Source organism: Polyodon spathula, chromosome 30 (genome assembly GCF_017654505.1).
Source record: "Polyodon spathula isolate WHYD16114869_AA chromosome 30, ASM1765450v1, whole genome shotgun sequence".
Classification (NCBI taxonomy): Eukaryota; Metazoa; Chordata; class Actinopteri; order Acipenseriformes; family Polyodontidae; genus Polyodon; species Polyodon spathula.
The window spans coordinates 4,730,788-4,742,587 of NC_054563.1; the positions used below are offsets into that span (position 1 = coordinate 4,730,788).

At 38.0% G+C, this 11,800-nt stretch overlaps 1 protein-coding gene across 4 annotated transcripts in view; it reads left to right on the forward strand.

Annotated features, from left to right (window-relative positions):
* Positions 1 to 11,043, forward strand: part of LOC121302797 (protein O-glucosyltransferase 3-like) — a 33,206-nt gene extending 22,163 nt beyond the window's left edge. Inside the window, exons 1-8 of one of the 4 annotated variants that reach the window (XM_041233029.1) lie at positions 2,109 to 2,473; positions 5,687 to 5,884; positions 6,871 to 7,154; positions 7,756 to 7,975; positions 8,478 to 8,674; positions 8,793 to 8,987; positions 10,085 to 10,189; positions 10,547 to 11,043. In XM_041233029.1, the coding sequence (XP_041088963.1) occupies positions 2,233 to 2,473; positions 5,687 to 5,884; positions 6,871 to 7,154; positions 7,756 to 7,975; positions 8,478 to 8,674; positions 8,793 to 8,987; positions 10,085 to 10,189; positions 10,547 to 10,672 (1,566 nt within the window). In that variant the 5' untranslated portion in view covers positions 2,109 to 2,232 and the 3' untranslated portion in view covers positions 10,673 to 11,043. Of the gene's footprint in view, positions 1 to 2,108; positions 2,474 to 4,778; positions 4,818 to 5,139; positions 5,246 to 5,686; positions 5,885 to 6,870; positions 7,155 to 7,755; positions 7,976 to 8,477; positions 8,675 to 8,792; positions 8,988 to 10,084; positions 10,190 to 10,546 lie in introns of those variants that run through there. The other 3 variants (XM_041233031.1, XM_041233030.1, XM_041233027.1) reach the window with 3 other exon arrangements.
* The last annotated feature ends 757 nt before the right edge of the window (positions 11,044 to 11,800 follow it).

Here is an 11,800-nt window from a genome sequence, read left to right on the forward strand (position 1 = left end):
TTGCAGTGGTCTCTTAATTTTTCCAGAGCTGTAAATATATATATATATATTCACACAGCACACACCTTCAAAAGATGCTTCCTCCTTGCCCCATGGTACTAACCCAGCCCTGTATCTATTTTAAAAGAAGATAGGTGTGGTTTCTGCCAGATGTCAACAAAGGTCCATCACATCTCATATTACAACAATCAGGGAAGACAGAATGCACCTGCCCCTAAATTCTGAGCAGCAACAATGTCAAAATGAGTTGGAATCCAACAAAGTTATCTGAAGCTCATTTCAGTGGCCAGCATACTGGGCAAAAGTTTGATTTACTAAAGTACTGAAAACAGAAACAGATTACTGTAAACCTGCTATAAACCATGGGCTTTTCTTTAGAGATGTTCTTCAAATAAAGAACGCATTTTTTTTTAGAGTGGTGGTCAAACAGTACAGTTGTTGTAGTTCTTAGTAAACAATAATTAACAGCCATCAGAGATTAAACAGACAGCAAAATGAGCTATAGTTAATGGAACTAAAGGGGATTTCCTGTATATGATGATTAAACAACACATAATTAAAACTCATTTAATAGACTTAAAAATACGTTTTTTAACAATTATGTTCTACCTGGGGCCAATTAATTTAATGTCCAGTATTTTGGTTGTAATGCCAGACAGGACTGCCAAGAAGGCCTGCTTTCAGATGAAGCAGAGTGGACAGAATTATGAACGAGTATTGCAAACAGCCACCACAAAAGTGTACAAATGTGGTAAAGACGTTTTGTGTGACAATGTAGCTTTAACAAATTCTAGAGGAAATGTTCTTAGCTGCCCCATAACGCTTCACAGACAGGTGAAGGCATCTACACAGGAAACAAGATAAATCAAAACTAGGCAAAGAATAGAAGTAACGATGCAGGTAAGGATAATAAAGCAGACAAAGAAAGAAAAAGTGTTAAAAGGAAAGTCATCATAATGAATCACTGCAAAGTAGACTAATCCCATTTGTTTCTTTTCTTCCTACATTCATGTATGTACTTGCTTCATTTTTTTTTTTTTTTTTTTTTTACCAATTGGAAAGGTTTGTTTTGATTTAGTTCACTGTTTTCATTAGTTTCTGCTGTAGAGCCTCTTAGTCCCTGTTTACCGCCCAACACCCACGCTGAGAAATTGTTACATGATATATAGACTGTAAAATGTAAACAGCCACCAGTATGGCAAGTCATGTCTTCAATAAATACCGATTACTTTCATTCTGAAACTTCAAGGAGAAGCCAAGAGTAGGTTGTTTTCTTACAGGAGTGGAGCTAATGTACGCTACAGATTAAAAGTGATTGATTGCTTTTTGCTGTAGTCAACAAGTGGTTATTAGTTGACAGCACATTGCCTGAAAAAAACCCTTATCAATGGAAGGCACACACATGTGCCTTTCAGAACTGGTCTTGGGGGAAAAAAATAAAAAGTGGATTGAATGGAAATTGTTTCGGGTCTTCTTTGGTGGTCATCGTGATTGGCGTGTACTTTTTTTTATTTTGTTTTTTTGCAATACCGAAACATTACTTTACCTGTTACTGTATCGGCCATTTTGTCGCTGTGCTTCACTGTACTGTAGTTGCTTTTCAACATTTTATACGAGACGCCACAGTTAGACTGCCAGTGTAGTTGCATAGATTTCGCTACATTAGGTGGTTATTCTTCGTTATAAGTGCCTATTACCTAAAGTGGTAACCACTGCATGCTTATTTGTGACACACGGTCTATGTAGTGTAGCAAGCTGGTACCAAGGGCGACTCATCAACGCCACTAGATGTAGGACAGAAAGCAGTAATCATGTGATCTTTAAGTGCAATAGTAATAGTTGTATTGTTAAACGGTGTCTTTAAAAATGATATATTGAATATGCCTGCAAAAGCTGTTTGTAATGGCTAGCGGAACCAAGTACGCTACAGTTTTGTAACACGGTAAATATTATGGTATACGCACCAAGCAGATCAACAGTGTCTGATTTTTAGTGAATGTAAAAAACAAAACAAAAACAAAAACAAAACCGTTTGTTACACTGCAAATATTAATTACTAGACATGTCTAATAAGGAATATATATGCGAGTAATTTTAAAGGATGTATAACCGATAATCTTTGCACCGATTGGTCCTCCTGTTGTCCAATCAAAGGTAGCCAAATCTCAGGGAAAAGTTTAGCCATCATTTGAAAGAAAAGTTGTCCAGCAAAACTAGTTTTGGGGCTTTGATATGATTCGTATGAACCAAAGCCCGCATTCTACTCATTACCTACATGCTTTATATTCAGCAGCTATTTGTTTATTTCTGAGTGACCATAACTTCATTCACGGCGATGCTGCTCACAGTGACGTTAGTCCGGAAAGATCCCTGGTTTGGGGTGCCGGGCTGCAGTCTGGGGTAGTCCTGCCTGTGCGATACTTCTTTATTCAGGCTGTAAACACTGCAGGAGAAAACTTCACCCACTCGCCAGGTAAACGACGTTTATAGTCATTTATCAATACTATCAGACAAACAGATGATTTCAAATATTTTTTCAAATATTTTCACAGCATTCAATAGGATTGATATATTCTATCAGAAACCAGGGGATTATTATTTTAGTATCCCTATTATTGGTCAGCATTTTGTGTAAGGCCTAGTTTATTTTAAATATTTGTGTGTCTTCTTGCATGCTAGCAGTGTATATCTTGTATAGTACATGTATGTTTTAATTATTGACAATGTTTTTTTTGTTGTTGTTGTTGTTGTTGTTTTTTCTCAGTAGTGCCTTATTTTGCTTTACAGCTTTTTAATTTGCAATACTTGTATTTGTTGCTATTGAATGTAGCCCATTTACCCTGTGCATTGAGTCTCACAATTACTGCACAGAAGTTCCTTATAACATGGTGGTGTAGCTTAGCTAGATTATACTTTTAGGCTTTGCAGCCCCCTCGCTGAAGATATGACCTCCAAGACCGAAACCCAGTGGAAATTCATTTAAGGTCTTGGTTTATTTATACACCTGCAGATGCTTTCTTCAGCTGGAGTTTTCGAGACTAGCTTCTGAATATTATTCCCACAATAGTTTTATCTGTCTTGAACAGGAAACTATAATATGTTCTAGACAGACAGTTAGCCTGCCCCAGACAGCTCATTAAGAAGAGTGTTTACTGTAGTTTGAATCAGACCCAGCCCGATCAAAAACCAAACCCCAAATCCAAAAATCAAACATGCAATTTTCTTGTTTCATCTGGCCACGAAAATGCAGTGGCCTTAATATTTGTCTAGATTTAAACAGACTTTGTAACATCTTGATCACACCTATGTTTATAAAAACTACATGCTAGCACCAGACAGATCATAGTACCAGTGTTATGTTTGTTTCCGGTTACAGGTGACGCAGATCTATTTTGCAATTAAGTTGTGTTTGTGAATGAAACGTGCAGAATAATGCTACGTTAACATATTGAATTGCGTACCGCTTTGTAGTTTTCCACATACTTAACGAAAAACTGACAAAACTGGAAAAATGTGATATTTCGAAATCTAACTTTAAATACTGGACTACTATTATGACTGCCGGTAGTCTTTTGCAAAATCATTTTTTATTTTCTTTGATGTCTTGCTGTTAAATAAAATATCTAAATTGTGTTTATATAGTTTGTTTTTTAACTGTTTCAATCCTAAAATTCTAGGTGATGCAAAACTTTTGGCCATAGTTGTACATGGTATGAAGAATTGCTTTAATACCTACTGTAGAGTATATAGCCGTGTAATAACAATCTAATGTAGTTAATGTTGGTTTTGCATTTGGTCTGGTGCCAGTTTTATGAGAAAGCATTGCAACATCATAAAAATAAGATGACAGTAAAGAAACAAGGAAAGTTCAATTTAAAGTTACTTACTCTTCTGAAATGGGAAGACTTGTGTAATTACACTGCAGAACATCTCCAAGCTTGCAAGATCTGTGTTAATGCAAACACACCTGTTTACCACTTCCTTCCCACAGGTTATAGCAATAATATTACAGCCACACAGTTTAATTCCTCATAACAATTCATTTTATTTGGCTCAGGAATGGCTGGAAACTAACTCTTCCTTTCTCTTTGATCATGTAAAGGCAGTAAATCATTTTAAACAACAGATCTATTGCCTCATTGAGTTTTGCATGTTTAAATAAAGCAACCAGCATAGCCTTCCGGTAGTCCTATTGAAGTTTGACTATAGGTATTGTGGTACATGAAAACCAAAGCCACAGCACTCATAATTCCACGTATTAAAGACCATTGTAGCTTCAGAGTTCTCTTAATCAACTAAACTGTGATGTTTTCCTCCAAGGGGTGATTTAATGGAGAACTCCGCCCCTTGTAAGCCTAAATTGCTTGCAATGCAATATAAAATCTGATCTAATAATGTATGGGCTAGAGTGGTGGAGTTTTAGAGCAGCAGTATTTAGATACTCCGCAGTTTAGATTACTAAAATAGACCCAGATAGAATCAGATTTCAAATTGTTTTCATCTCACATATTGGCTTCTAGTTTTGTACACAACTGTGTTCTATGATTCTCTCTGCGTGGTGTGCCCCTCATAGGCTTTAACACCTCATATGGGTTGTGGCAGGGCCAAAGTCCGGCCTGTGTAAAGTGTGTGTGGGAATGTAAGCGTGGCAGGGATGGGGTTAAATCTGCCTCTGCCAGCAGTCACAGGTGTGGCCATTCCCCAATTAGGTAATTGATGCTAACTGGGGAGTGGCCACATGTATAAAAGGAGACAGAAATCCTTTGTTTGTTGTTGAGGGCGAGGCAAGATGAGATCGTGAAATGTGAAATGTGAAGGTACAGGTACAGCCTGTATTCTGTTTTGTTTGAACATTTGTTTTGGCCCTCGTGCCACATTTATTTGTTCCTGTGTGTTTTGTTTTTTTGTGTTTTTAATAAAGTGCTCAACAACACTTCACTGCAGCTTCTGTCTCTGAGTCTCTAATTCAGCACTTCACTGCAGCTTCTGTCTCTGAGTCTCTAATTCAGCACTTCACTGCAGCTTCTGTCTCTGAGTCTCTAATTCAGCACTTCACTGCAGCTTCTGTCTCTGAGTCTCTAATTCAGCACTTCACTGCAGCTTCTGTCTCTGAGTCTCTAATTCAGCACTTCACTGCAGCTTCTGTCTCTGAGTCTCTAATTCAGCACTTCACTGCAGCTTCTGTCTCTGAGTCTCTAATTCCTGCTGGTGACATCTTGGGCCGTGGCGCTATCCTGTCACATGGGTACAGTATCTCACCATTTGAAATTCATGGCTTCATTATTTTAATTTGAAGTGATTTTCAGTGAATATTTTCCTTTTTGTAATAGGTACTGTTCAGGAAATTTAAATCTATTTAAAAAATTCCCACACAATCTTCCGCTTTGTTGAGTATGTAAGTCTATGTTCTAAATTATTTTATTCTGTTAGTAAAATCTGCACATTTTGTTATCATAAACGACATTAAAAGTCTTCACCCATCTGATTGAAGCTGAACCGACGGCGTGAAACTGTGTTACATACAGTGCATGACAGGATTTTAAACCTGGAAGCAGCTCTTTCTTCTGCAGTGTTGTCTTTAAAAAATATTTGCATAAAATATATTATCAGAAGGTCTTTCACAAAAGGGGGCCAGTGATACGGTTGCTTGTCCTAACAAGAGAAATGTGTTTGTGGTTTGTTTCAGGAAGGGATCCCTTCAGAGTAGAAATTACCTCACGTTCCAAAAATGAGCGCATCCGGATTCACTGGGCCAAGCCTTTGGATCGGAATGATGGGTCGTTTCTGATGAGATACCGCCTGTACGAGAGCACCACAGAAGGGCTGAAGATTGAAGTGTTTCACAGGAATAAGCATGTAGCTCAGTCTCCTTACATTTTAAAAGGTAAGACTGAGAATGCCCACGTGCCAGCAGAAACACTTTGTGACAGAGAAAGCATCTCGTTAGCCTGAAAACCTTTTTTTTTTTTTTTTTAATACAAATTCCTTTTTTACTAATAATGTTTTGTAGGATGGTTACTTAAAACATAACTTCAGCAAGAGAGTGTGATGGAACAAGACAATCACATTTTCACAGACCTGATAAGTGTCTTGTCACAGGCTGTTTTAATATGTCCTTACATTAACTGTGGTATACAAAGGCACCTCAAGGTAGTGATCTAAACCAGGGTAAACAACCTTTACATTAACTGATCTTCTTCAGCAGGGCCCTTCATGGGTGTACACAAAGCAATACCTCAGTATCCCAGAAGAGAGGTTGTTGGCATTGAGATACATTTAACAAGATATGGGTGCTGTCAGTGGCAACCAGTTACATGAGCACAATTTTGGACATGCGTCATTTACTTCATGCAAATTTAACATAAAGCAGATGGTTTTTGAGATGCTGTTTTTGACAAAACAGTGTATTTACAGGGTGTAACCCCTTTTTATGCCCAATTTAAAAAACAACATAGACTTGTCAAGGCAAGTGAACAAATGTCAAAATCAATGCTGCTGGCCAAGTTTAGAGTGGTATGCATTACTAAATCTAAAAGCAAACCTTTTTTTTTTTTTTTTTTTTTTTACCTTTTTATAAATTCTCCAAAAGCCATTTTAGTTGCAGGGATGTAAGCTTTCTTCACCACATGTCTGCCCCAACCGGCTTGCCAGAGTTATTCTGTGATGTAAATATACACACACCTACCACTACCCTGCAGCAGTAGGATGCTATGAATGAAACATTAATCTATTGCCTTTTTCCCCCCCAGTTAGTGTTTCTCAGTTTGCAACACTTCACATTTAATAAATAAAGATGATTGCTAGTTGCTGGTTTAGCAAGCTGACAACATCACAAAGCGTTTACTCAAACATTTTTTTCTCAATGACCAGGGCCAGTGTACCATGAGTACTGTGACTGCCCAGAATCAGACCCTCTGCTCTGGCAGGAGATTATGTCTTGTCCTGCTGAGGAGCTCCAGGCTTCCAGAGACTTCAGCGCCTTCCCCAGTATAAACCTGCAGCGGATGTTGGTAGAGGTCCCAAAGAGGTTTGGCCCAAGAGGGGGTATCGTTCACTACACCATTCTGAATAACAAGATCTACCGACGCTCCTTGGGGAAATACACAGACTTCAAAATGTTCTCAGATGAAATGCTGCTTTCCTTGACGAGAAAGGTGAGTTGAAGTTTGCAGTAAAGGAGAAGAGAGAAAAGCAAGAGTCGGATGGTTAAGATGTTGCATGTAGTAATGTAAATGCTGCCGAAAAAATATCCACAGCTAAAAATGAAAGAAGTCAGTTAAACAAAATGACGGCTGATACCATAAAATGAGGAAAATAAAGCTGAATATCTGACAACTGGATCCGACCGAAGTTACAGAAAATGACTGGTATGTACTGCAAATAAAATAACAAAACAGCATCTTGTTTAAAATAGCGAACTGGTTCATAGCGCAAATTAATATAAACTGGAAGATATGACAAGACGCCTTGATGTCGTCAGTATCTTCCATGACAGATGGTGTTTTCTTTGATTTTGGTGGCGCAGTGATACGTGGTTAGCACAGGTGCAGTGATTTGCCTTTGTTCCTAAGTAGTTCCTAATCGTGACATTGTGCTGGATATTGTAACGGCTTGGACCAATCAGCATGCAGCATTCTAACTGTCCGTTTTGTAATAAAATGAGTCTGCTTTGGTCCTGTCACTCAGTGCTTACTGGGTCTTTTTTTTTTTTTTTTTTTTTTTTTTTTTTATAAAAATGTGTGTATTTCGTTTAAGGTTCACATGCCTGACGTTGAATTTTATGTCAATGTTGGAGACTGGCCGATGGAGAATCGTCAAGTGAATGACACCCCGGCAGGCCCCGTGCCTATAATTTCTTGGTGTGGCTCCACAGATACCAGGGATATCGTCCTGCCTACATACGATATCACACACTCCACTCTGGAAACACTGCGCGGGGTTTCCAACGACCTGCTGTCTATTCAAGGAAATACAGGTGTGCTATTTACTACAGTGTCTCCCAAACACACATGTTACTACCATATCTTCAACTTTAACATACATTTACCATAGTTTACTATCACTCTAACAGTACTGTACCATTCTAAACACATTTCTGCCAGTTTCCATGAATTATGTACGTAGTCACGTGTAACATTTAAGCTGCAAAAGCTTTTAGCATCTGTGCTCTCTGATTGTAGAACGCCCTTCCCAGGGACATGTATGGCTTAGGAAAACTGTTGCTACTTTGAAAACTTTGCCAGTGGTGGTTGTGACCAGAAGCTTGCCATGAAAGGCTCCCTGAAAAGGCATCTTATATTGAAGGGCCATTTTCATTCTGTTCAGTCATTGCGATGGTTAAGAGCTATGTTTTCTTCCATTGTGATATATGTTGGGACACAAATAGTAGAAGCAGAAGTAAAAGCCCCAGTGATGGTATGTTTTTGTTCAACTTGTGCATCAGCTGCTATTCAGCGAATCCCTCTCCCCCTCCTCAGGCCCTGTCTGGAGCAATAAGACAGCGCAGGCCTTCTTCCGAGGGAGGGATAGCAGGGAAGAGCGTCTCAGACTAGTGGAGCTTTCTAAAGAACACCCAGAGCTCCTGGACGCTGGCATTACGAGATACTTCTTCTTTCGGGAAAAGGAAGAGGAGCTGGGCACAGTCCCACTTACTGGGTTTTTTGACTTTTTTAAGGTATCTGTTGCAATACACACCTGAGATCACTGTTATACCAGATTGGTTAAACTTGTGGAATTAGAAGACAGCTTCGCTGTGCTCCCCTGACGTGTTGTGACCTCTTCCTTTTCTCCAGTATAAATATCAAGTGAACGTGGATGGCACAGTGGCAGCGTACAGGTTCCCATACCTCATGCTTGGGAACAGTCTGGTGCTCAAGCAAGCCTCCTCCTTCTATGAGCATTTCTACACACACCTGAAGCCAGGGAAACACTATGTGCAGGTTAAACAAAACCTGTCTGACCTCATTGAAAAGATCACCTGGGCTAAGGTATGGAGTTCAGCAAGATATTTGCATAGTCTATGGCTACTCGTGCGATTTTGCTGTCTTGTTTTTGAACTAATCATTCTAGTTTATTTTTAATGAGAGAGGAAGGTGTTTAAACACGACCGGTAACACCTTTCCAGGTGTCATTGGAAATTTAAATTAATTCGTAGCTGAAGTGACAAAACTGAGACTTTTTTTTTTTTTTTTTTTTTTTTTTCAGCCATTGTTCTTGATTCAGATTTGGATTTTTAAACTTCAACTCAACAGGGTTGCAATAACAAAAAAATTCACGTCATCTACTGCATTTAATATAGTTACCCATACCCAAGCATTTATTTAAACAAGAAAGGGGGTCCAAACCTCAGGGTTTATTGTTACTCTTTGTAATATAAATTCAGACTGGGTATAGACTGATCTTATCATGGCTGAATTCTGTTCTTGTCTTTTTACTTTTTTAGCCTGGAAAGCAGAGTACCAAGTCCTGTACACTTAGTTGTTTTTCAGCGGTAGCTTTTGTCATTTTAAAGAGAAATGCAGAGCTGCTGGTTTTGTATTAACGTAACTAAATCTGTGTGAGAAACCCTTTTCACTACATCGTGTTTTGAAGGAACTCCTACGGAAAGTAAAATGTCAAGGTTGCTGCTGGAACAGAGACAAAAGAAACGACACATTTGAGACGACTTTCTCTTTCAAACGGCCCTCTCCTGTTTCAAGCAGGCCTCTCCTGCTACCAAGCTCTGCTATACTGTCTTAATTCCTTTAGGAAACTTATAGGTATCAAAATATCATGTTTTATTATGGTCATGTGACTTTTTGTACTCTTATTCCTTTTGCAGGTAGACATGATTCTAAAGTGTAATTTTTAATTTTTTTTTTTTTTTTTTTTTTTGTAGTTTTCACCTTCTGCTGTGCAGCTAAAGTGCTTTCTCATTAGAGTATAATGCTGCAGTCGTAAACCTATAGATAAGAGATCACATTTTTCTCTTCTAATGCAAAGATATCCTTGTAAGTGACCAACTTGGCATGTCAAGCAATAAATATTAGTTTAGAAGCTGCGTGAATAATTCCAAGTGCCGTTTTTCTTACCAATTTGTTGACAGGAAAATGATGCCAAAGCGGAGAAAATTGCCAGAGAAGGACAAGCTCTTGCCAGGGAGCTACTGCAGCCATTCAGGCTTTACTGTTACTATTTCACAGTATTCCAGGTATGTTGACATGTGAAAACTGGAAGTAACTAAGATGCAGCTTTTTTTTTTTTTTTTTTTTTTTTTCTTCAGTGTATGGTCCACAATTGTATTTAAGACAGGTGTTTATTCAGTTGATCTAAACAGCAGTGTACTACAGTGCAACAGCAGATGTACACTTTATCCCTCCAATGTTCTGATTTTTAAAAGACATCTTTACCAAGGTTTTGAAAATTGGCCGACCCAAGTCCTCCCCGGCCATTCCATGTTGGAGAGAACAATCATCTAACAGTTTTTAGGAGTCTCTGTAGTATATTCCTGTATGTGGGAGACTATATCTTGAATATACATTTAATCTTCCTTACTTCTGATTTTTAGAAATATGCTAAATTGCAAGCAAGCAAGCCTGAAATACGCAAGGGGATGGAATTTGTTCCTCAGCCATCAGACTTTGATTCTTTCTGCAGCTGCCAAAGAAACAAACAGGAGAAAGACGAGTTGTAAATTTACAGTGTTTTTTTGGTTTAATTTCACCAGTGAGTGAATAAAAATATCCCAACAATCTGTGATTGTGTTGAAAACTATATCACTGCGATAGTAGTGCGATAGTAAGCATTTAATAAACCGGCAGGTGTTTTAAGAGCAATGCCTGCGTTTAAAGTTAGGGTGTGCCACAGGTATTGCATTTTGTGCAGTACGTTAGCTGTTGATGGTTTCGTTTTCTGTGTACTCCACACAGAAATAGACCCTATTTAAAATATGGGATCTCCAAAACAAAGGGAAGCACCTTTGGTAGGTTCTTAATCTGTCCTGGAAGGGCGTGGGGGGGAGAACAGTTTAGTATTGTATTCGTCTTTGTACACACAAAAAATTGTACGCACTGCCGTTTTCATTATATTTTATTATATATATATATATATATATATATATATATATATATATATATATATATATATATATATTTTTTTATTTTACTTTGACTACAATTAAAATGTATAAAACACCTGTAAAATGATGAAAAAATAAATAAATAAAAATTTAAAAAGAAAGCCTGGTGCTACTGTATTCACTTGTTATGACTTCATTTAATGCTGAACTGAGCAGCAGGAATCATCGCAGGAGGAAGTGTTCCTGCAACGGTTCTAGCTGATTGCAGTGTTGTGTTTTGAATTGCATAACTGTAAACCGATTATTTATGTCAGGGGGGGTGGTGATTAAAGCATAAATACAGTATAGTAATGCTTTCATAAAATGTGTTGATTATTAAGTTGACTGTTTATATAGATTCAAAATGAAAATAAGTTTTTTCTCAGTTTTAAGCCATATATCTGGGCATATTGAGATTGGGGTTTGCAGGTTTCCAGACCCTACAGTAATTGATTTTTTTTTTTTTTTATGGCGTGGACTGACCCATAGTCTTATTTTTGTACTAGTTGATAAAGCAGAAATTGCCTATCCACCTATCCATCTGTCTAAAGTGTGCTTCTAGAAAGCTGAAAAGTGTACCATACTACTTATAATTCAGTCATTTGAATGACCTCGCCAAAAAGCTTTTATCATGGCACACTTTCTTGTACTTTAGATTAAACCATCAAAACAATCTGCATTGGATGCATATGAACCGCACCTAAT